Source organism: Pseudorasbora parva, chromosome 15, assembly GCF_024679245.1.
Source record: "Pseudorasbora parva isolate DD20220531a chromosome 15, ASM2467924v1, whole genome shotgun sequence".
In the NCBI taxonomy this organism is placed as follows: domain Eukaryota; kingdom Metazoa; phylum Chordata; class Actinopteri; order Cypriniformes; family Gobionidae; genus Pseudorasbora; species Pseudorasbora parva.
In genome coordinates, this window is record NC_090186.1 from 3,434,404 (window position 1) to 3,460,862 (window position 26,459).

Sequence of the window (26,459 nt, forward strand, 5' to 3'; positions counted from 1 at the left end):
TGTACTAATGCGAGGTAGTAGCAACTCTTGAAGATATTTGGGTAATAAACCTAACAGGACTTTATAAATGATAACACACCAGTGTATTTCCCAGCTTATGTGTAATGATGTCCAACAGTTCACTCTGTAAGGTGCATTGGGAATCAATCGAATGGCTGTATGGTACATTACACCTAATTGTTCAAGAGTCCCTTTAGGAGCATTCCTATAAACTACGCCTCTTACAATATTTACTTTAACTCCTTTATAAAAGTGAAGTTCCTATGAGATTTTGTTTAGGCATCATACCAAAAATTGCCACCTGGTGAAACCCATATTCCATTAAAATGAATACATTTCTATCCAAAACAGACACCAAATATGAAACCTTGAGACTCAGACCTGTCCGGGAATGTGTTTTCTCAAGATTACAAAGGGTTTTTATTCTAAAGTACCTAAAATAAATGTTGTAATATGAAACCTGACACCGCCCACTAGGGGGAGGAGCACGCTAGAAGAGTTTTCTACGGTGATGATATTAAGAAATAATGAGCAGCAAATCCTCATATGAGAATGATTTCTGAAGGATCATGTGACACTGAAGACTGGAGTAATGATGATGAATTCAGCTTTGATCACAGGAATAAATTACATTTTAAAATATATTACAATAGAAAACTGATATTTTTTGGTTTGATATTTTTAGCTGGATGTCAGTAAGAATGGAGACAATTCCTCCTATAACCCTAAAAGATGTCTTCTTCTTTAAGTGTGATCTGAGATCATCCTCTGATATTGTACATTTTGTTTTATTGATGGGTAAATATCATATCCACACTTGTAAATGGAAAACATGTAAGCCCTAATTTAATATTTTTCTGAGTTTGCTAAAATGTTTCAGAGTTTCAAATGCTTTAAGAAACATAATCGAAAGTCTGAAACACTGTGTCTCTTTGTTAAAATATTTATTATTTTAGGTTGTTTTTTTTTTAAATGTTTTTCGTCAACTTTTATGTCTCAACCCTTGCTCCTTGGGACTTTTTTTTTTTCTTTCTTTCTGGTTTTCTTTGCTAATTTAAACTCTGTTTGTGTCCCAAAGGAAGTGTCTTACATAGTTGGTTGTTCCCTGTCTTATGTATATATTGCAAGAAAGAAAAAGAAAACTGATATTTTAAATGGTTTAATATTTCACATTTTTCCTGTTATTTATTCTGTATTTAGATCAAATAATAATAACACCTCTTTCAAAAACATTAATAAAACCATGATGAAGTAGTGCACATTAAAAACGCAGTTCACACACTTCCGTGATTTCTGAAATTCCTAAAATTCATTTTGACTTAGAATTATTAGTATTTGAAAAAGGTTGTCTGCGCTCTGCATTCATTGGTTCCTTTCTTGATGCCCATGTTACTTTGTTTTCCAGACGTTTGTTGCCAACATCCTGATTGCTGTGAATCCATATTGTGACCTTCCCAAGCTGTATTCAGCAGAGAGCATTCAGCAGTACCGCGGCCGATCTCTGGGCACTCTGCCACCGCACGTCTATGCAATCGGTGAGCGTGACTGTGGGCAAACATGATACATTTCATGCAAAGGAAGTGATTTTAAAGGGTCAGTTCACCCAAAAATGAAATGTCTGTCATTAACTCCTCCTCCTAATGTCGTTTCACACCCGTAAGACCTCCGTTCATCTTCACACACAGTTTAAGATATTTTATATTTAGTCCGAAAGCTTTTCTGTTCCTCCATTGAATGTATGTGACGCTGCTGACGTCTTATCTTTTGCGCAGTGTATTCAGGTTCAAATAAATATAGCTAAGCAAAAAAATGCAAGTCTTCCTCTGTGGGGAAATCCCTAGACATATTTGCGAAGGTTGTTTTGTTTACAGCGTGCGTCTCCTCAGACTATAAAGAAGCTCGGACGGACCAGATAACACGTCAGCAGCTGAAAACAGACCCGGAAGAGAAGACAATGCTGAATAAAGTCGTAGTTTTTGTTATTTTTGGACCCAAATGTATTTTGGATGCTTCAAGAGACTCTAATTAACCCACTGATGTCTCATATGGACTACTGTGATGATGTTTTTATTCCCTTTCTGGACATGGACAGTATAGTGTGCATACACTTGCATACGCTCTCGGACTAAATATAAAATATCTTAAACTGTGTGTGAAGATGAACGGAGGTCTTACGGGTGTGGAGCGACATTAGGGAGAGGAGTTAATGACAGACATTTCATTTTTGGGTGAACTAACCCTTTAAAGTGACACTATTGTGCTATTTTAAAGGTTCCTAGATCAGGTTTATATGCAATCAAGGTCAAAAAACACTTGATTTTCTCATTATGTACATTGCAACATCATTTTTGTTCTCGCAGTGTCTGAAACCGTTCGATCAAAGGGTTCAGTCAAAGGGTTCAGTCTCTCTCCGCCTTTCTGAGGGCCTACTCTACTGTGATTGGTCAGATTGCCTAGTCTGTTGTGATTGGTTGACTGCTTATAGCTTGTGTCAGAATCAAACCGCTTATAACCACATGTAAATTTCCGATCTGGAGGCTTTCTCAGCACTTGATACGAACAGTAACAATGGCTTCGGTTTTACCATATTAATTGCAGTGCAAATCTTCATCCTCTTGAAGATCATGCAAAGTGTGTTTGCTTTCGTAGCGAATCAAATCTTCCAGTCTCGGACAAAGCTAGTGTTAGAGGGTCAAAGTAGATGTTGTTCCTGGGCAGTCAATGAAGACATTAGGTTGGTATTATGCTAATGTGTTAAATTTACATAGGTTTGTAACAGGAAGTGAGACTGGAATTAGTCATTTCAGCTCATCATAATCGATTGTTTCTTTTAGGAGACAATATATTTATTCGTTGTGCATATCTTACATTAACATTTATGCATTTAGCAGACGCTTTTATCCAAAGCGACTTACAACTGAGGAGTACAGGAAGCGATCCGTCAAGAAGAGGCAAAGAAATGCAAAAAGTGCCCTAAATAGCAAGATTTGTACACTGCTCAGAGTAGCAAAAACCAGAAAAAGGGAAGGAAAAAAAGAAAAAGTAGTGGAGGAAGAGTTTAGAGGTTGTTTGGTTTTTTTTTATTTCTTTGAAACTTTTTCACAAACAGCCGTATTACACATGAAAGAGAATATTGGAAAAAGCTTAATATGGGCACTTTAAGGCTTCTCTGTAATGTACACAAAATGTATACTATTAGTTGGAATAAATTTGTAAATTCGTTAAACTCATACCTTTTATTTGTTGTGTTTAGCGGATAAAGCTTATCGAGACATGAAGGTGTTGAAGATGAGTCAGTCCATCATTGTGTCGGGAGAGTCGGGAGCTGGAAAAACCGAAAACACCAAGTTTGTTCTCAGGTAGAGGAAGGTCTCATTTATATATTAATAAAACATCTAGAATACAGTGAAGATATGCATTTCTACAGAACACTCAAATCCTGTGATTTTTACAGTAAATGTGATACTCACAGGTTACTCTCTCTTTACACAGGTACTTAACTACATCTTACGGTACAGGTCAAGACATTGATGAAAGAATAGTCGAAGGTATACTCGAATGACTTGACCATTACTCCATTATACTTTAACTAATGTAAAGCCGGGTGCACACTGTGCGATTTATAATAGTCCTTTACGAGTGTTTCTTGTCAGACTGTACGAACACGATCGGCGCTTTAAGCTCTGTAAGTTCTCCGTTGTCATTAATGCCACGATAGTCAAGGCGTTAAAAACAGACGCACACAAGAAAACTCGTCCAGAGTTTTATATCATCAGTCAATGACGGTGAGCTGCATTACACGCGGGATTGAAATTGTGGCTACAAAGACATCTCTTTTGGTCATTGTGTGTCTTGAAAAATGAAGATAATTTGTCGATCGTCGTAGGAGAAGTCACATTGCAGGATTGTGCGGCAAATCTTCTGACACGAATTTCGTCTGAGGTAAAATTTGATCGCAGCGCTCATTAATCGGCTGCCGGTGAACAAACACTTCAGATTTTAGCCGAGGATCAGAGGAATCTTTTAGGATTTGCTGAATTTGTCTCAGACGGCCAAATCGTGGCCAAAATCGCACAGTGTGCACCCGGCTTAAGTAATAGAAAATATGATGAAGAAACAAATGTTTTCTATCACTCTATTCTAGCAAACCCACTTCTCGAGGCATTCGGGAATGCCAAAACTGTCCGAAACAACAACAGCAGTCGCTTTGGGAAATTTGTGGAGATTCACTTTAATGAAAAGGTTTGTCTTGTACAAAAGTCTCACTATAAACAGACAATTGCAATAACTTGTAGCAAGGCCGTAACCATGTCTTCTGCTGCCTTCATGTGCTATCAGAATTATCGTAAATACGAGTGTCCGAGGTAAAAATTGCACATGAACGCCCTCTGGTGTCGTGTTTACCACTGGGAAGCTCGGAAACAATTTTGATAACCAAGTTCCCGAGATCCGCCAACCGTTAAAAATGGCGGATGGGAGCGGAATTTCTGCTGTGGCAGGTGTTTTATTAGCTTTTTTTCACAATAGTTTCATTGTCTTGTTGTTAAAGTAGTTCATATTTACATAAATTAATAATCATTTTAATCATATTGTGTATTTTAAACACATTGAACCACTATTCCAGAATAGTGAGCAAGCTGACTATCTCGATAGTGTGGTAAAAGTATACAATATGATCATGTATGGCTGAAAACTATTACCATTTTAGTCTTTAAGCAGCCTTTATTGTCTTCATTATGCCTTTATTGTGAATGTGATTATAAACGCTATGCTTTCGTGTTGTGCTGCTGTGTTTGCCTGTGATTATATGATTATCCGGGACCGGGAAATGACTGAAATGGTTAAAGTGTTAAAATAACATTTTGCCAAGACGCACAAAAGTATGAACCTGGCGTCCTCCATTCTTTCCGACAACAAAGCGCCTGAACACAACAAGCTCGTAATCACGACTCCTGAAGTGGGAAGTGGGAAACTTCCGACAGCACGTGAAGGCGGCTTTAGACCCAATTTTTTAGGGGTTTTTTTTGCGTAAGGGAAGGGGTATTGGTGTTATTGCTTTATTTAAAGGAATTAAATTATTAAAGGATTAAAAGGGATTTAAGGAATTAAAGAAAAATAAATAAGAAGGGTAAAAGTTCCAGATCTATTGAAGTAAAATATTTGCAAATAATATATGATATATATTTTAAAATATGCACACATTCACTCTTATTTTCCTCTGCCTGATATGTAAAAATGCAAACAATTTCTTGTCTCATCAAATTCAGTTTTTTGAGATTTGCATAAATAATGTCATAATTTAAATTCAAAACTGTGAAATTTCAATGTCAAGTAGTTTGTATCACTTGATTATTACTGTTGCTGAAAAAATTATTTGTCGTAAAATGGTTACGAGCAGCATCAAGAACATCAAATATTGGGGAGACAATTTGGCAAATTGTAATCATTCGGGGGGACTTGACCCACTCAATGTCTATATATTGTATATAATGTCTGTGGTGGTTACGGACCTGCCTTGTAGATAGCAATGGTTTAGTGTATGGCTGAGTTTGTTGTCCGCTTAATAAGTATTGATGCAAATGTATGAATTTGTTTGCCGTTTCATTGAATGCAGTGCTGATTTGTGTTCCAGAATGCAGTAGTAGGTGGTTTTGTGTCCCATTACCTGTTGGAGAAGTCCCGTATCTGCACACAGGGTCAGGAGGAGAGGAACTATCACATCTTCTACAGGCTCTGTGCTGGAGCTCCTGAAGATATCAAGGAGAAATTTCACCTCAGCTCTCCAGACTGCTTCAGGGTGTGTGAATCCTGCCTCTCACTGCACTCACATTACACTTCAACTCCTTTAACATAGCCAGCAAGGCCCTGTTTACACCTGTATGAAGATTAGATCACAAGTGGACGGACCATGCTAAATACAGGTGTAAACAGTGTCCAAAGCGTTTTGAGTCAGAGATATGAGAGAACTTTTTTTTTAAAGAGGCAAGTGAAAGAGAATTTTAGCCGGATTAAAACATCGAAAACAAAGCGCCAAAATACAAGTGATTCAGATTTTTTAACATTTAGGCTATGTCTACATTAATCTGGATAGATATGAAAATGGAGTTTACATTTCAAACCGCTTTCCGTCCACACTAACGTTTTCCAAAAGTTTCTCATCCACACTGAAACGTCAATAAAGGGCAAATTCAAATCACTGCGCATGCGTGAAAGCTCACTGAGCTGATACAGATGTCATAAAGTTATCACACAATTCTTCTGGCTGTCGAAACTTTGTCCTTTTTAACCTCTTAAACTCTGAGGACCCTGTTCAGGAACGGGAATGGCATCGTCATAAATATACTTTCCATTTTAAATGTCTGCAGGAGGAGCTCTGACCTCATATGTGGCTCCATTTGAAAGCTCAGAGTCTCTACTTTCTGGAGATCTGCATCACTTTGGCATTTGTTTTAGACAAAGTAATGTATTTACACTAAATTACTCTGGTGCCATTTCCGCCTGGATTTGGCCGACCCAAATTGTAAAGCCTCCCATACACACACACAGTGGTGTAGGTTCAAAATGTTGGTGTCATTTTACAGGAAACCCTTTAAAGTTACATAAAACACTGCTAAAAGTGATACACATGTAAGTATATGTACTAAAGCTGTAATAACCCCCCAAAAATTAGGTGCTTTTTGATTTTTTTAAATATAAATTCATTTTTGAAAGTGTGTAACTCAGGCCCTGTGTGCTCTAGGACCCTGCAGACACTTTGGGCTGCTTCCAGCATATATAATTAATTTATTGACACTGGGATATTGTATTTATATCACTGTATATGGGGGGGGGGGGGGGGGGTTCATTCCTTCAGACTCATTTGAATAAATCTTGCACATCCTGACACAGACAAACTTCTTTTTTCCACTATTTTCTGGAGTTTAGTGGAAGCAGCCTGAACTCTCTTTTAGGGTCCTAGAGCACACAGGGCCTGAGTTACACACTTTCAAAAATGAATTTATGGGGGAAAAAATCAAAAAGCCCCTACTTTTGGGGGGTTATTACTGCTTAGACAACATATACTTACATGTGTATCACTTTTAGCAGTGTTTTATGTAACTTTAAAGGGTTTCCTGTAAAATGACACCAACATTTTGAACTTACACCACTGTGTGTGTGTATGGGAGGCTTTTCGATTTGGGTCGGCCAAATCCAGGCGGAAATCCCAAAAAATGGCCCTGGAGTGGAAGCGGCAAACAGCAGTGTGCAGATTTTTTGTTTACTAGGATCATTAGTAAACAAAAAATCAATAATTTAGCAAATTATCTCACCATTAACTGATGCGCCCAGGTCGCACTCGGGCAACCATTATTATGTTTGGTCTAAAACGCAACTCCTCTCGTGTTTTGCCACAGGACAGCAAATGCAAGTATGTTTTCTGTCATCCTTGCAGGACTGTGATATGAAGTGTGCAAAGTAGTGTATTTTAGCAACTGTGTGAAAGTGAATAGCACATATAACTGGCACAGTAGTGGTATAAAGATACATATCTATTGGTACAATATGCATCACATGAATAAACATAAGTCTCTGTTTCAAATATCTCTGTCTACGACACAAAGATGGCATTTTCAAATTCATCTGCTTTCGAGAGCGTTTTCAAAAAGCTACGTTTTCGTTGACTTAAAACGCCATCTCAGTGTGGACGGAAAGCCAAAACGGAGAGAAAAAGATGCATTTCCAAACAAAACCGTATTAGTGTGGACATGGCCTTAGTGTAAGGAGAAAATGAGTGTGTGTAACAGAGGCCAGCTAGTAGTAGTTGCTGTGCAAGTAAACCTCACTCCTCTGACCTCAAGAGACGCTCTAGCGACTGACACTAGAGGTTGCAGCCTTTAGCCTCCTTGTTAGAGCGTCCGACTCTCATGCCGGCGGACCCGGGTTCGAGTCCCGGTCCGAGCAGTAGGGGTTATATGTGCACAAGGTTTGAAATGAACTTTGGCTACTAAATGAAGTGACTGCCCATTCAGAACTTCTACTAACCAAAAAGAGAAAAGTAGAAATAAACCAGATTAACCATGTCACTCACAGCCTATATATTTATTATACACTTTAAATTTCATACATTAATTTCTTATTCAAACAAAGTCCTCTAATCTAGCCATCTCCTCCCTTCCTCTTTCATCTCAAACGGAAATGCCTTGTCTACTTGTGACCCGATCGACCAAAACGCATCTTATACCAGGAAACAGGACCTAATGACTCAACAATTGAGCACGTTCTCTTAACCCGATTATGCCTAAAAGGCCAACAATGCACATGGTCATGTACAGGCGCTGACCTTTCTTTATTGGAGTAAAGTCATAAAAAGTTTAAGCATTAACCGATCAACGTTTTTTTTTTTTTTCTTTCCTCACTGCAAAAAAAGCTTTTCTTACTTAGTATTTGTGTCTTGTTTCTAGCCCAAACATCTAAAAATTCTTAAAATAAGAAGAATTTACTAGTCAAGCAAAAGTAATTGTCTTGTTTTGGGGAAAAGTAACTCAAAATGAAGAGAGTTTTTGCTCAAAATAAGATAAATAATCTGCCAATGGGGGGAGAAAAATAATCTTAATTCAAACAGAAAACAAGATTATTTTTCTCAGATTTACTTTGATTATTTTAAACAACAACTCACTTTATTTTTTCCCAAAACAAGACAATAATTTTTACTTGTCTAGTAAATGTTTCTCAATGTAAGAATTTTTAGATATTTTGACTAGAAACAAGACAAAAATACTAAGTAAGAAAAAAAAATTTTGTATTGAGTACTTTTACCCAATTTCTCGTCATGTAAACACATTAGCCTGCGCTCTGCGGACTTATTAAAGTGAAGCGTTCTTACTGTGTGGATTTAGCACAGCCAGAGCGTTTCACAGGAAATATTTCAAACTCCGACTCTTTTATTGACACAAGAAATGATTCAAATGCGTTCCCATCGCGTGCAGAAGTGCTGCATCCGCGACCGCATGAGAGGAGAATATGGGTCTGTTAGCGTCCTGCTGATATTTTGGAATACTCTCGAGGTTTTGATGCTTTATTTAACATCATAACTGATTCTCTAAATCAGATACACGGATAGTTAGGTTTTGACCTCATTACCGGGGAATAACCTGATTTATTAATGAAGTCAGTAAACGGTTTGCACGTTAATCAAGCCGACGAGTTTCTTCAAAAAGATGATTTCTGGGAGTTATCGGTGTATCCTGTGCATGTAAACATGCTCTATTAAAGATATTAACAAGCAGCGCTTTGACTTCTTGAACAGGTATTTCTATAAGCATTCCACATAGGACATGCTCGTCTCTTCTTAATAATGCGCGATATTAGCATGACAGTGTTATTTGGCATGCAAAGTGTTATTATAGTCATTCATAAAGGTGTTCTTTAAAAACAATCCGTTTCTAAACCATGTTTATTGTACATATTCTTTGTTTCCATCTAGTATCTAAGTCGAGGATGCAAGAGGTACTTCTCTACCAAGGATTCAGACAAGCTGATTCCTCAAAACCGCAAGAGTCCAGAGGTAATGCGTTTATTTTCACTTTAAATTCTCGGTATGATGGGAGAAACTGGCAGTGATGCGGCTTAGAGCGACTCTCAGGGTTCTTTGAGAGGGAACTCACTCACACTTAAACATTACAGAAGGATTTGTAGTTGGTTTGGATGGGTAGGAGTATAAATGCATTGGATACATATACATCTGAAAGAGGCTGACTGTGCATTGTAAACGTTAACGGCAAAGATTTTTCACGTTTTATGAAAAACAATAGAAATTCCAGTGGAATTTTATCATTCTTTTCAATCAATTTCAATCCCAAACATATTTCAGGGTTTCTATGGGGTTTGGAAAAGTATAGAATTTGATTTGAGTAACTGGGGCGGCAGTGGCTCAGTGGTTCATGTAGGTTGTCTACAAACCAGAAGGTTGGTGGTTCAATCCCCGGTTCCACCTGACCAAGTGTCAAAGTGTCCATGAGCAAGACACCTAACCCCAGCTGCTCCCGATGAGCTGGATGGCGCCTTACATGGCTGACGTCGCCGTCGGTGTATGAATGGGTGAATGTGAGGCAAAAATGTAAAGCACTTTGGATAAAAGCGCTATATAAATGCAGTCCATATATAAATGCAGTCCATTTAATTTTCAGGTCTGGAAAAGTATGGAAATTTAAATCAGAGTATGGAAAAATACTTATGTTTCCAGACAACTGTCCCTATTTAATTTTCTGAATATAAAATTAAGAATTTCTAAATGTATATAATAAATATATACAGGGGTTGACATCAACGTTTTTGCTCACCAGCCACCGTGGCTAGTGGTTTTCCAAAGTTACCAGCCACTCAGCATTTTCACTGGCCACAATTTTACTGTTTTGAAATTACATTTTATATGTTTAAAGTTGACTTTGGCATGCTTAAATTACTTGATTTTGAGTCATTTTACTTGATTTAGAAGATTTAAAACACTTTCAAATGTAGAGTGACCCCCCAAATCAAGACTACATTGTATATCAGCTGGGATGTGCAGGTATATGTATATATATATATATATATATATATATATATATATATATATATATATATATATATATATATATATATATATATATATATATAAAACAATAAAATAAAAATTCAGATACTAATACATATTTATTTAATATGTAAACATTTATTTAACATCTGTAGTTGTTTGATTAACATTAGTATTTAATTGGGCTGCTGAATGCATGGATGTAATATTTGTGACACACATCCAGTTATAACCCACCTGTTTACGTACACTTAAGCCATAACCGACTGTGTTCATGCGATGGACATTTTGACATCAGTGTGTGCGTGTATTTGACTACTCAGGAGCAAGGAGAACTGATTGTTGTGTGTCATTCAGCGCGATTCCGCCTATCTCGCCTTCACTAAGTATGAAGAATTGTAGTTGAATTGTAGCCAATTTTGTGATACGACGGTCTTGGCATTTCATTTAGCTGTAAATTATATTCATCCCACCAAATTGTCTAATGGGAGTGGCTGCCGTACCCGCCACAGCTGAAATCTACCCGCATTTGGCGGGTGTTAATGTCAAGCCCTGAATATATAATATATACAATCTTTTTTTTTTTCATGGCATTTGGATCAGTCTGCCACATAGACCGTAAAAATAGAATAGGTCAAAGTTTTATGTAAAGTTTAAGTATAGTCAGATTTCAATAGGTTAGCTATGTAGATTTATATAGGTTATTTTATGTAAGTCCTGCCTCATGGACTTACTTCCTGTAACATACTTGTGAGCAGTTGAATTTTAAAACAATTTATCAGAACAAGTTAAATATGGTCAGAAAGATCTGTAAGGAAGTCTGGAAAAGTATGACATTTTGAAATGAAAATTGTATAGGAACCCTGATATTTTTTTTTATGGAATTAACTGGAAATAATTCACAGTTGTGTCATTTAAGATCTTCAGTATTTCACGTTTTGGATTAAGGGGGCATAAGGAGCATTGGTGTGATGGGTAGTTGAAGAGACGTGATTCTGGATTCAGTGTGATTTATAATTTCTGCATGATTGTGTTCATACTAATCTAATCACCGCACTAATCATCATTGTCTATGGTTGTGTGTCTGTTCGTGTGTCCCTGATCGTCACAGGATGGGAAGGTGAATATGTGTGTTGTGCAATCAGTGGGACTTTGGGTTTCTTCTCTCCTGTGGTGATATAAATGCATGACCTGGGTCCAATGTATTTCTTAGAGGACGGTGAAGATTATATTATGGACTTGTGTGCCATGTGGAATGTGGGTTTACTTATTCAAATAAAAAAATGTATCGTTTCCTTGTTCCTTTATTTAACAAACTTGAAGAAGTTCAATACAAGTTCTGAGTTACAACTTATAAAGCTTTCTGCATGATGTCGAAGTCAGTGTTTCTCTTCTACTGTGCTATGGCACACTAGTGTAGTTCCCAATGTGTGCCGTGGAAAATGACCAAATTCCCAAAAATAAGTTTTAAAAAAATGCTCGTTTTATTCACAGCAATCAGGATGTTGGCGCTGTCATGCCGAAACCTATTACCTCTACATTTCGTAGTTGTTTTATAAAGTTAATGCTATTGGTCATCCGTTACGTCTATATGTGGGGTTTACAAACATATTTTTATATAGTCATGTGCTGTGGGATTTTTTTACTTATTAAAACTGTGCCGTGGCCAAAAAAAGAAAAGTTGGGGGAAACTGGTTTAATTTTACAGGCGATATAACACTTAAAAGCTAAAAAATAACCGTTTGAAATAAATTTGACCCAGCTCTTGTAAAAAGGGGAAGTTATTTTCATTTTTTGGGAGCTAAACTGCCATTTTTCTCCTGTTTTGGCTTTTCTTGGCCTTCCATAAGGTAACGGGATATTCTTCTCTTAATACTCGTGTTTATGATTTTAAGATCCACATGATGAATTCAAGGGTGTGTGTGTGTGTGTGTGTGTGTGTGTGTGTGTGTGTGTGTGTGTGTGTGTGTGTGTGTGTGTGTGTGTGTGTGTGTGTGTGTGTGTTCCTTGTTGGCAATACTTGTGAGGGCACAAATGTCCTCACTTATATAGTAAGATAAGAAAACAATCCACTAGTGAGGACATTTGACTGGTCCGCACTAGTTTAAAAGGCTTATAAAAAGGCCAAAACAAGTTTGATTTAAATCTTTATTTTTGCACATGTTTCTGTGATGGGTAGGTTTAGGGATAGGGGTTGGGTTAGGGGGTAGAAAGTATCATTAACCTGATATAAAATCAATAGAAGTCCATTTAATGTCCTCACTAATATAGTGAAACAAACGTGTGTTTGTTTGTTTGTTTGTTTGTTTGTTTTTGTTTGTTTGTGTGTGTGTGTGTGTGATGGGTATTTTTAGAGGCAGGGGCAGTGTAAGGGGATAGAAAATACGGTTTGTACGGTATAAAAACCATTACGCCTATGGAGAGTCCCCATAAAACATGGAAACACAAAGTTCGTGTGTATGTTTGTTTGTGTGTGTGTGTGTGTGTGTGTGTATGCGTGTGTGTGTGTGTGTGTGTGTGTGCTGTATCCACACATTTCTCTCAGCAGCTGCATTTATGAACCCTCAGGTTTCTCTCACGTGTTTTTGAACAGAAGACACATAATGGCGGCAGCTTGTCAGTTTACTGACAGTAGTTGTGTTGTTTCTCAGCACCTGAAGGCCGGCCCTCTGAAAGACCCTCTGCTGGACGATCACGCAGACTTTAACAGAATGAGTGTGGCCATGAAGAAGATCGGCCTGGATGACACTGAGAAGCTCAACCTCTTCAGGGTGGTGGCTGGAGTTTTGCACCTCGGGAACATTGATTTCGAGGAGGCTGGAAGCACTTCAGGTAAACCGAGAATATACAGTTAGTACACGGTTTAAACAGTTAAAATACTCAAATAATGTTTGGGACTCCGCAAACGCTGAATTAAGTCATCCCTGAATCCAGTTTTAGAGGTTTTGACCAAAGCATGGTTTTATATGGCTCTTTTATAGCATTTTAACTCGTTACTCACCATTAAAATAACCAAGGAAGCGGACATGTCATTAAAACACCAACCAACCAGCTAACTCTGAGTAAAATCCACCACATTTTACAAATACAACTGTTATTGTGTCATGGAATGTAGTTTTAAGAGTTTTTAGGTGAGAATATAGTTTAGACCTCAAATGTGAGACTCATATATAAACATTCAGACGCTTTCTCAGACGCTTTCTCAGCCGTTCAGTGCTCGTGAACCCGCAGAGAACAGCTTCATCTCGGACGGTCCTTCAGGAATCTGCCTCTGGCTCTTACTGTATGCAGATATTGGATAAACAGCTGACAGAACTCAAACGGCCAATCTTATTAATCTATTACTTTTTCCAGAGCAAACCGATTTGGGTAAAGGGAAAAATTAGGTTTCATAACTTTATATTTAGGCTATATTTAACTTGAATCCTGCACTGGAGTGTTACCGGTATATGCTCAGGAACAGGCAGTAGACTCAGGAGATCCAAATATAACAAACTTTAATGTGATCTCTCAGGAAAAACACGAAAAAACTACAATACAACCCTAACATAACAGTGACCAGACAACAAGGAATGAACAGGGAGGAACTTAAATGCCAACACAGATGACTGATAAATGAAGCATGGTGTGTCAAAGTCATGTTGTAAAGATTGTATTTACGAGTTGAATGCATATGAACACAATGCAATAATCTTCACTGAAGCGACTCAGCGTTTCCTGATCTAAAGTGACGTTTCAGAATCAGTAACAGAGGCTTGGGCTCGACTGTTAAACCCTCAACACGAGATCTCAATCCGTGGCTGAAGGAAGTAGTTCTGGACTAAAGAAGGTTTTTAAAGACACACTGTTGTTGTTTCTTATGTATTTACTTGCTTGTGCGTCGAACTGTTGTATAAACGCAATATTACACGCATAGCCATGCAGTATGGTTGTATATCAGTGAATCTCAGCCGTTCTGATATAAATCTATATCGTACAGCTATGAGTGTAATATTGCTCATATATCCTACTATAAAAACAGCGGTAGTCCAGGATATAGCATAAGCGTTCCCTCACAATAAACATCAGGCCACTGTTAACTCGAGTATAAACACTGCAAAAAATGCTTTTCTTGCTTAGTATTTTTGTCTTTTTTCTAGTCAAAATATCTAACAATTCTTACATTAAGAAACATTTACTAGACAAGTAAAAGTAATTGTCTTTTTTTGGGGAAAAATAACTCAAAATGAAGAGAGTTTTTGCTTAAAATAAGCAAAAAAATCTGCCAGTGGGGTGAGAAAAATAATCTTGTTTTCTGTTTGAATTAAGATTATTTTTCCCACCCCATTGGCAGATAGTTTATCTTATTTTAAGCAAAAACTCACTTCATTTTGAGTTATTTTTTCTCGAAACAAGACATTTTTTGCAGTGAAGCCGATCTGTGTGCTCCAGTATTGCACTGCTCTCTTACTGCGCTGCCTTTGGTGTGTGTTTCAGGAGGCTGTGTGTTAAAGAAGACGTGCGGTCAGTCGCTACAGTTCTGTGCGGAGCTGTTGGGTCTGGATGAGGAAGATCTGCGGGTCAGTCTGACCTCTAGAGTCATGCTAACCTCAGCCGGCGGCGTCAAAGGCACAGCCATCAAGTAAGAGCCGCTCGCACCTTCTGATGAAGAGTTAAATCCCAGTGGATAACCAATCACAGCCTCAGCAGTCCCAAACCAGAGACAATAGTGATACTGAGTGCAGGATTAGTCAGAATACGTAATGGCCAGTGATGCCAGTAACGCGTTACTCTAATCTGACGACTTTTTTCCAGTAACGAGTAATTTAACACGTTACTATTTTCAAACCAGTAATCAGATTAAAGTAATTTATGCAAGTCTCTGTGAGTTACTATTTTAGTCATTTTCTTTATTAAAAAAAATATATATATATTTTTGCTTTCTTCTTGCGTCTCGAGGAGAGTATTTTTTCAAGAAATATATTTTAATTTCAGCTTTAAATGTCAGGAGATACAAAAAAAAACAGTTGTCATTTCTATGTTGAGGCGGCGGGGGTGTTGTCAACACCTGCTGTATGTAACTAATAAAGTAACTTGTAATCTTACTTAGTTACTTTTAAAATCAAGTAATCTGTAAAGTAACTAAGTTACTTTTTAAAGGAGTAATCAGTAATCAGATTACTTTTTCAAAGTAACTGTGGCAACACTGGTAGCGGGATTGGGTTTAATTGTGTATAATGTGTCAAGTCAACTTTATTTATATCGTGCTTTTACAAACACAATTGTTTCAAAGCAGCTTCCCAGTGTTAAAATGGACAATATTGCAACAGAATTTGATTCGGCTGTACAGTCGTTCTAGAGAAAACACTGATGTTATCAGCTCATTTCAATTTATCATATAGCGACAATGTGGGCAGATCAGTGATGAAGTTGATACAGTTCATTTAGTAATTAATTTTGGTAGCACCAAAAATTAAGTATGTGTTCACCATACTTAATTTAGTATGGTGAACACATATCCACTATTAACTATGACTTTTGCCTCAATAAACTCCTAATTTACTGCTTATTAATAGTTAGTAAGGTAGTTTTTGTAGCATTTAAGTTTAGGTATTGGGTCGGATTAAGGGATGCAGAATAGGCTCATGCAGAATAAGGCATTAATATATGCTTTATAAGTGCTAATAAACAGACAATATACTAGTAATATGCATGATAAAAAGCAACTAGTTGATAGTTAATAACTGACAGGGGCAGTTCTCCTCTGGCCTATTAACACACAGAGTGAGATTATTATTCTAGCAACCTTACAGGTCAGAAATCATATTAGATCTGAATACTCGAAAGTTCGGGTGTCACGCAAGAGACGGCTTTATTGAGGGTGACGTGTCGATTACTCAAGATTATGAGTATTTGTGAGATGGAGCACTTGTTGTCCTCTGCAGGGTTCCTCTGAAGGTGGAGCAGGCCAGCAGTGCACGTGACGCTCTGGCTAAAGCCATCTACAGCCGTCTCTTTGATCATGTGGTCACCAGGATCAACCAGTGCTTCCCCTTCGACTCCTCTTCTCACTTCATCGGTGTGCTGGACATCGCCGGCTTTGGTACAAGGAATACTCAATATCTAATGGAATACTTTCCATTCACTGCAAAAATAATTTTCTTACTTAGTATTTTTGTCTTGTTTCTAGTCAAAATATCTTTAAAAAAAAATCTTACATTAAGAAGCATTTACTAGACAAGTACAAATTATTGTCTGGTTTTGGGGGGGAAATACTAAAAATTAAGAGAGGTTTTGCTTAGAATAAGATAAATTATTTTTCTTACCCCATTGGCAGATTATTTTGCTTATTTTGAGCAAAAACTCTCCTAATTTTGAGTTATTTTTCCCCAAAACAAGACAATTACTTTTGCTTGTCTAGTAAATACTTCTTGTTTCAAGAATTTTTTGATGTTTGGTAAGAATGCTTCTTAAAAATGCTAAGTAAGAAAAGCATTTTTTGCAGCGTTTACATGCATAGCTTTCCAAATATCAGAATATACCTGTTAAATTGTTCTCCTCCTCCTCAGAGTATTTCGAGCACAACAGCTTTGAGCAGTTCTGCATCAACTACTGTAATGAGAAACTGCAGCAGTTCTTCAACGAGCGCATTCTCAAAGAGGTGAGTGACCCGGCCCACTTTACTGTCACTTTTGATCAGTTTAATTGCTGATGTATATTAAGTATATTAAGATGTATATTAAGACATTTATAATCTGGCAAAATTTCTCATTTCTATTTCAAATAAATGCTGTTCTTTAGAATAGGCATGTCTCTGTACCAAATTTTCATGTTGTGATTAATTGCTGAAGCTTTTTATCACGGTATACGGTATTATCACAATATTGAAATAAGTTGCAAAAAAGGCGTTGTCATACTATAGCAGGTTTAATAACTTTTAACAGTTCAAAAAGAACTGAACATTTAAACACAATAAAGCAATACACAAAAATGTATAAAGTAAACTAATATTTCAAACAGATTAAAGTGAAGGTGAACAGTGTGAGAATATCAGATGTGTATCAGTGTATTGGATCCGTGCATTCGGCCTTAAAGTGACAGCAGCTTTATAAAGAGCTTCGTAACTTTTCTACAAGTATTTAAATGAGTTTAAGTTAGTCGTATGCTAGTGTGTCAGATGGAGCATCACTGACTGGCTTAAACCATGATGGCATAATGTGCATTTATACAACTATAATACAATAATGCGCTGACATAAAAAGGGAAATTTACTTTTGATACTTAAGTACTTTTGAAAACAAATACGTCTATACTTTTACTCAAGTAAAAATCTGTCTTTACAACTTTCACTTGTAACGGAGTAATGTTTGACCAGCAGTACTTTTACTCATGTAATGTTGTGTACTTTGTCTACCTTATGAATATGAAGCAGCACAATCAGCTCTGATGTCACAATAATACACATTTTTTGCAGTATCATCCAAAACATTGTGTACAGGGAAATGAGCCATTATAAAGCATGAGCTGGACTGATGTTATGTCTGTCGTTGTGTGTTTGGTTAACAGGAGCAGGAACTGTATCAGAAAGAAGGTCTGGGAGTCAATGAGGTCCATTATGTGGATAATCAGGACTGTATAGGTCAGTGTCTCATTAAACATGATGTTCGCACTAAACCAGAAGGCTGAAACTTTGGCAGCTTGAATGTGTGTATCATCTTCTGTTCAGACTTGGTCGAGTCGAAGTTAGTTGGCATCTTGGATATCTTGGATGAAGAGAACCGTCTGCCTCAGCCCAGTGACCAGCACTTTACTGAAACCGTCCACAGCAAACACAAGGACCACTTCCGCTTAACCGTGAGTCGCAATAGCCCTCACTTCAGCATCAGCTCCAGTTTAGTGGCTTTATCTGTCCAATCACACGTCTCGCAGGTTTAGTGGCTTTATCTGTCCAATCGCATGTCTCGCAGGTTCCCAGGAAGTCCAAGCTGGCGGTGCACAGGAACGTCAGAGACGACGAGGGCTTCATCATAAGACACTTCGCTGGAGCTGTCTGCTATGAAACGGTAATCACACACACATGCTCACACACGCACACTCACTCACACACACACACACACTCACTCTTTCAGACACTCACTCACTCACGCACGTGTACACGCACACAATCACTCAGTCACACACACTCACGCACGCACATACGCGTTCACACACACACACTCACTGAAATACTCACACACACATGCTCAAACACGCACACTCACTCACACACACACACACACTTAATCTCCCCCCCTCACACTCACTCACGCACGCGTACACACACACACACTCACTCACTCACTCACACACTCACTCACTCACTCTCTCTCTCACACACACACACACACACACACACACACACTCACTCACGCACACGTACACACACACACACTCACTCACACACTCACTCAGTCACACACTCACTCACACACACACACACACACACACTTAATCTCCCCCCACACACTCACTCACGCACGCGTACACACTCACTCAGTCACTCACTCTGTCACTCACTCACTCACGCACGCGTACACACACACACACACTCACTCACTCAGTCACACACTCACTCACGCACGCGTACACACTCACTCACACACTCAGTCAATCACACACTCAGTAACTCACACTCAGTCACACACACACACTCAGTCACACACACACACTCAGTCACTCACTCACGCACGCACATACGCGTACACACACACACACACTCACTCAAACACTCACATGCGAACACACACGATTTCTGTGTTATTTTAATCAGCAAAACAGCCCTAGTAGATATAGTTTTCCCTCTAACAGTTTGAAGCGAAGCTGAAAGCGATCCTCTTCTTAGATCAGTGTTTTGAAGTGTAGTCCTGAGACCTCGTCTTCCCTCATCTTTCAGACTCAGTTCGTGGAGAAGAATAACGATGCTCTTCACATGTCGTTGGCATGTCTGGTGAGCGAGTCGAAGGATAAATTCATCGGCGAGCTCTTCGAGAAGTCCAACCACTCCAAAGACACGAAGCAGAAGGCCGGCAAACTGAGCTTCATCAGTGTGGGCAACAAATTCAAGGTCAGAGCCACAATCAGCAGACGGTACAGCGTTTACACCCCCATACACGCAAATTAAGCACTTAAATCTTCTTTTCTAATTCTGTCAAATATTTGTTCTTGATTGCACATCTTGTTTTGATGTTTATAAAAAATAATGGTAACACTTTACTTTAAGGTTCAGTTATTAACTATCAACTAGTTGCTTACTCTGAGCAGCCGAAACATGAGCCTGAGGGACTCGACACTTCTATTGTGTCTGATATATTAGTGTGTGTATATATTGAGTATTTTAAACATGCAGGTTTCCTGTTTAATTAAGTAAAAGAATCTGAAATGCATGGTTTAATTTGAGGTTGTGTGTGTGTGTTTGTTCTGTATTGGACATGCAGTATTAATGTAATTATTCATTTGTGCAGGTCTTAAATTTGATGCCCTGAAGTTGTTTTTTAATACATTTCTTTCTCTCTCAGACACAACTGAATATTCTTCTGGAAAAGCTGCACAGTACTGTGAGTTATCAAGCCCTTATTTGTTGTGATTTTCAGTTTTACATTAATGTTATCATCGCTGTCTGGTGGAAACCTTGCATCTCCATTTTTTCCATAAATCATTACTCTTGGTCACCCTTTACTTCTCTCTCTGGGTTTTGCAAATATTTAACCAGTGAAAAGTAAGAGTTTGTGACTTAACCTCGTAATTCCATTGGCTCATCAAACTGTCAGTCAAACATCATAACTCCGCCCACCTCTGTTGTGCCACACTCAGTTTGAAGCGTCTCTGCTTGTTTGCAATGCAATGGTAAATAAAGAAAACGCTGTACTTATTCAAACAACCAGGTCTTTAATCAAGAAACACTGTGTATAAAGGCTAATGTTTTATGTATTTGAGTGGAGAATGAATGAATGAATGAATGAATGAATGAATGAATGAATGAATGAATGAATGAATGAATGAATGAATGAGACATTTATATAGCGCTTTCATATGTACTACTGTACACCCAAAGCGCTTCACAATCATGTCAGGGGTCTCTCCTCAACCACCACCAGTGAAGAGAAGTGTTTTAGTGTAGCTTTTCTCATCATTATAGATACAAGTGTATCAAATTTGACAATGCAGTGTTTATTATTATTATTATTATCATTAAAAATAGTGTGTGTTTCTTCCTCAAAAGTAGCGTTTTGGACATACAAGGTTTCTGTGACGGTGACGATATATTACGACATATTCTAGCTCAGATGTTATGATGTGTTTTTATGATTCCCAGATGGTAATGATTGTGCTGCTGCTGTGTTTCAGGGTTCAAGTTTTGTCCGCTGTGTGAAGCCTAATCTGAAGATGGTCAGCCATCACTTTGAAGGAGCTCAGATTCTGTCTCAACTACAGTGCTCAGGTTAACACACACACACATACACTCTCTCTCTCTCACATATGCACACACAGACAGACAGACACACACGTTTGTTTTTGTGAATCACAATGTAATATAAAGTAGTACACACACACATTCTTTCACACACACACACAAACAGACACAACACACACACTCACACACACTTACACACATTCACACACGCACACACACACACACACACACAAAACACACACACACACACACAGGCCCTAAACTTACCCATCACAGGAAACATTCTGCATTTTTACTTTCTCAAAAAAACTCCTCCTGTGTGATTTATAAGCCTTTTGAAAAGTGGGGACATGGGTAATGTCCTCATATTTCACCCTCTCCTATAATACCCATGTCATTATACACATTTGTGTCCTGATATGTCACAAAAACAAGCACACACACACATACACACACACACTATCTCTCTCACACACACACACACACACACACTATCTCTCTCACACACACTATCTCTCTCACTCACTCACACACACACAAACACACACACTATCTCTCGCACACACACACACACACACAAAAACAAACACACTATCTCTCACACACTCACACACACATTCACTCACTCACACACTTTCTGTGCCTGTGTTTGTCCGCTCAGGGATGGTGTCCGTTCTGGATCTGATGCAGGGCGGCTTCCCGTCACGAGCGCCGTTCCACGAGCTCTACAACATGTACAAGCAGTACATGCCCGCCAAACTGACCCGACTCGACCCGCGACTCTTCTGCAAGGTGTGTGTTACATCAGGACAGTTACACAGATTAAATACATGTGCAGGATATCGCTCTTCTATATTGTTCACATTTTAAAAGCGTTTTGTTTTTGTTTTTTTCATCAGGCTTTGTTCAAAGCTCTCGGTCTGAATGAAAATGATTATAAATTTGGTTTGACAAAAGTTTTCTTCAGACCTGGAAAGGTGATGTATATTTTTATATAACCCGTACCCCGCCCCCCAAATAGCTTTGACCTGTGCGGATGATTGACTGATTGATGATCTTTTGTGTCAGTTTGCGGAGTTTGATCAGATCATGAAGTCAGATCCAGATCATCTGGCCGAGCTGGTGAAGCGTGTCAATAAATGGCTCATCTGCAGCCGCTGGAAGAAGATGCAGTGGTGCGCCCTGTCCGTCATTAAACGTATGTATCTAAATGACGGTTGCCCTTTGATTAAGTCCTGTCGTTTATATACTTTGCAAAACCCAACAAGTTCAGCTAACTCATTTAATTTGAGGAAACGGATTACCTCAATTCAATTAAGTTTAAAAGAGTACTCTGAACTTATTTCAGGTGAGTGCACTAAAAGAAGATATACATTGGAGTCAAGAAATTAAGCGATTCATTAAGTGATGAACACCTGCTGTTAACAAGCAGAATCACTGAAGGAGAGAGAAACACAAAAACAGTTCAGTCACAGCCTGAGATGAAATCAACTGAACATAAAAGAAGACATTACATCTCTCAAGATCTCAGCAGAGGAGGATTAAACTACACAAACAGCATTACCAGCTTCACACATTACTAACCCGACTGACTTTATTTCTGTTATTCGTCTACAGAAGTTCTTATTGAGAATTAACAGAGGTTTAGATGTTGATGTTTAATTGAAAATGTTTGATCACGATTATGGTGATTAATAGTGTTTCCTTGGTTTTTTTATGTGAGTTTGTGGTCTTTATAACAGTGTTAACCAAAACACATTATTTGATGTAAAGGAAGCCAGAAATAAAGACGATCAGATAGTTTTCAGCATCATAAAGTTATGGTGCTTTTCCAATGCATGGTACCATGTAGGCAACATGTAGGGTCTCAATCGCTATATCACTGTCACAAAAGCATATAATTGTAGTGACCTTAGTGGTAGCTGGTAGTGACGATTGTCTCTGACCAATCACTGATCTGCAGTGTTTACATGTCACATTTTAGTATTACTACGGCATGCTTGGAACCTCACCCAAGTTGGTACTATTTATATGAACTGTACCGAGCCGTACCAAGCAATACCATGCATTGGAAAAGCACCTATCTATATAATGCTGAAAGCTATATAATCATCAAATTATGTGTTTTGGCTAACACTGTTACAAAGACCAAAAACTCACATAAAAAGCCAAAAGTCAAACTGCCCTACAAAAGCAAAAACTGATCACCATAATGGTGACCAAATATTTTCTATAAAACATCAACATCTAAACCTCTGTAGATGTATGTCACAAATAAAGTAAATCTGGTTAGTAATAAGTGAATCTGGTAATACTGTTTGTGGAGTTGTTTAATTATCCTCTGCTGGGATCTTGAGAGATTTAATGTCTTCTTTTATCTTCAGTTGATTTCATCTAAGACTGTGGCTGGAAGTCAGTTGTAGTTCTTGTGTTTCTCTGTCCTTCTGTTATTCTATCCTGTTATTCTTGTTAACAGCATGTGTTCATCACTAATGCTCAATCATCACTTAATTATATCCAATTATCATGCTGGGAACTAGAAATGTTCTATATCTCATTCAGTTTGAGTTATTTTTTAGTCATTGTGTCCACATAACTTTCAGTAATATTTGAGTGCAATGAACTCTTTATTTATTTAGTACATATAACTGTTACACCTAGAGAGGGTGACAAGTCTGCGGAAATTAAAAAGAAGGGTAAAAATCTCCCACGCTTTGTTTAGATTTAATCTCTGCACACTCTGGACTTTCATTTGACTTCATCAGATGCAGATCTTGGGATGATTTTTAAACGCTATTGAAGAAGTTCCTTTGTATGCAGTACTCTTGTTGGCTGCTTTTAAAAATATACATAAAAATAATAATAGAATAATAGAAATTAGCCCAAGAATAATTAAAAGCAACACATAATTAGATAACTGAATGAACTAACCCTCAACTGTTAATTCTTGCTTTGACAGTGAAAAACAAGATGCTGTATCGAGCCACAGCTTGTATCAAGATGCAGAAGACCGTTCGCATGTGGCTGTGCAGGAGGAAACACAAACCACGGTGGGCGGCACCTTCACTCATTTATATCAACAGAAGATAGTGGTCATGCTGTCGAGTTACTACAGCAAATCATTTCACAGGGTTCGTACGGGTGCTTGAAATCCTTGAAAGTGCTTGAATTTTGATGTTGTGTTTTCAAGGTTTGAAAAGTGCTTGAATTTTGGATAAAGTGCTTAAAAATGCTTGAAATTGTAACTATTTCTTTTACAACAAATACCTATCTGACTAAATAGTTTGTTTATTAAATGTAGAAATAAAATGTTGGAGAGCCTAAAATGAAACCTGCTGTGCTCGCGATCTGCCTGTCTATTTCCGTGTGACTCCGCCCCCATGTTGTCGTTTCAATGAACGTTGGCTGAAAGATGCTAAATACGAATTTTGGATCAAACGGACACAAACCCCACGAAGTGCCTCCTGTAAAGTTTGCAAAAATACATGCAGCTTTTCACTATGGGCGAGTCTGCTCTTTCGAGTCACATGAAAGGTAGGCTAAGTCATAGACTTTCAAGTAAGCTAACTAAAGTAGTTTACTAAAGCCTAAGTTACACATTAGCGCCTATTTGCGCTATTAACTGCTAGCTAGGGATTCGCATTAGTGACAGAGTATATGTATAATGTGATAATGTAAGATTAGCATGTCCGTTATGGCATGTTCATTTGTGGAATAGGCAGTGAACGTAGCCACAAATTAAAACCTACAAACATTAGCTCAGTCAGTGCATAAAAATAGTGTCAGATGATCATACAAGTAACCATGGGCGTAGATTATGCGGGGGACGTGTCCCCCTCACTTTTAATAAAATGTATTTTCGTCCCCCGCACTTTTACTGGGTCTCACCGATGCTAGTCGACCCGCTCCGAGCGGGATCCGAACCGGCGTTACCTGCGCTGGTGGCGGGCAAGTTAACAGGGACGCTAAAAACAGCTCTCTCTAATCTCGGTTGATTGCACGCTTCTTGAGGTCACGGTCAAATGTATTTACATAGAAACCAATGTGAATACATCAAGATTTAAATTCAGAGACAAAAAATAATCTATGCATGACCTGTCATTTTATTCGCATCTAAATATGAGGAGGCGCTCTCTCACGTCCAAAAGTGGATTCGTAATATCCAGTCACGCTGGAGCTGCAGCTGAAGGAAAACACTCGTTATGATGATGAAACGTGACGACGACAATTAGACGATTGCGACAATATATATGCTTTATGTGTGTTTTTCAAGCCATCTCAATGTAGGCTATTGATGACAATAAAGTATAGGCTATCATATGAATAATGCAGCTTTTAATGTTTAGTATCTTCTGATCACCAAGGCTGCATTTATGTAATCAAAAATAGTTCAAACTGTAATATTTTGAAATATTATTACAAATTAAAACAGCTTTTTTTCTATGTGAATATATAGTGATTTATTCCTGTGATCAAAGCTGAATTTATCATTACTCCAGTCTTCAGTGTCACATGATCCTTCACTAATCATTCTCATATGAGGATTTCATAATCAAGAAACATTTATGATTATTATCTGTGTTGAAAACAGATGTGCTGCTTAAAAATGTTGTGGAAACCATGATAGCCTACATGTTATTTTTCAGGATTCTTTAATGAATAGAAAGTTCAAAGGATAGCATTTATTTGCATTCATTAAATATATTATCATCTTTTGCAATATTAAAAATATCACTTGTGATCAATTTAATGCATGTCTGATCAATAAAAGTATTAATTTCTCTCTTTTTTAATTTTACCACAAATCTTTAGATGGTTTCCACAAAAATTAAGCATCACCATGGGCAGCACAACTGATAATAATCATAAATGTGTGTTGATCATCAGATCCTCATCTGAGAATGATTAGTGAAGGATCATGTGACACTGAAGACTGGAGTAATGATAATAAATTCACAGGAAATTGATCACAGGAATAAATCACACTTTACTATATATTCACACAGAGAACAGCTGGTTTACATTAGAATATATATATATTTTTACATTGCATAAAATCTATGGAGTGTTAATGCACAAGTGTTTGTAGGCTAGTATATAAACCAATTATAAAATGGCACAAAAAATAGGAGAATAATATTATTGATATTAATTAGTGGTTATTGTTCAGCAGTGTATTTGATATCTTGCACAATTAAAAGCAAGAGATGTGATAAATTATATTGGTCCCAAAAAACAAAACAAAAATTCTGTCCCCCTCACTTCTGAAAAGATGGCTACGCCCCTGCAAGTAACTTAGTGCTGTCAAAAATATTGATGTATTTTTCGATCGGTCTGAATTTCGCACGGGATTAGACACATAATTCTACAAATTCCTGCAGATTTTGCGCTCATATCTGAAGTGAGCACATACCGTTATAAAGCCGACCTCTGACAAGTAAATAAAATAAAAAATAGCTCCTTTTCCCAGCTAATTAA

General features: G+C 37.8%; 1 protein-coding gene across 5 annotated transcripts in view; it reads left to right on the forward strand.

The window, feature by feature from the left end:
• myo6a (myosin VIa) overlaps positions 1 to 26,459 on the forward strand; it is an 82,032-nt gene that overhangs the window by 32,209 nt on the left and 23,364 nt on the right. For all 5 annotated transcript variants that reach the window (XM_067416734.1, XM_067416735.1, XM_067416736.1 and 2 more), the window contains exons 5-24: positions 1,406 to 1,535; positions 3,254 to 3,359; positions 3,493 to 3,548; positions 4,145 to 4,242; positions 5,633 to 5,797; positions 9,464 to 9,544; positions 13,204 to 13,384; positions 15,029 to 15,173; positions 16,477 to 16,634; positions 17,101 to 17,192; positions 18,098 to 18,170; positions 18,258 to 18,385; positions 18,499 to 18,594; positions 19,464 to 19,634; positions 20,086 to 20,124; positions 20,915 to 21,008; positions 21,643 to 21,773; positions 21,881 to 21,958; positions 22,050 to 22,179; positions 23,941 to 24,031. In XM_067416734.1, coding sequence (XP_067272835.1) covers positions 1,406 to 1,535; positions 3,254 to 3,359; positions 3,493 to 3,548; positions 4,145 to 4,242; positions 5,633 to 5,797; positions 9,464 to 9,544; positions 13,204 to 13,384; positions 15,029 to 15,173; positions 16,477 to 16,634; positions 17,101 to 17,192; positions 18,098 to 18,170; positions 18,258 to 18,385; positions 18,499 to 18,594; positions 19,464 to 19,634; positions 20,086 to 20,124; positions 20,915 to 21,008; positions 21,643 to 21,773; positions 21,881 to 21,958; positions 22,050 to 22,179; positions 23,941 to 24,031 — 2,243 coding nt within the window. The remainder of the gene's footprint in view (positions 1 to 1,405; positions 1,536 to 3,253; positions 3,360 to 3,492; positions 3,549 to 4,144; positions 4,243 to 5,632; positions 5,798 to 9,463; positions 9,545 to 13,203; positions 13,385 to 15,028; positions 15,174 to 16,476; positions 16,635 to 17,100; positions 17,193 to 18,097; positions 18,171 to 18,257; positions 18,386 to 18,498; positions 18,595 to 19,463; positions 19,635 to 20,085; positions 20,125 to 20,914; positions 21,009 to 21,642; positions 21,774 to 21,880; positions 21,959 to 22,049; positions 22,180 to 23,940; positions 24,032 to 26,459) is intronic.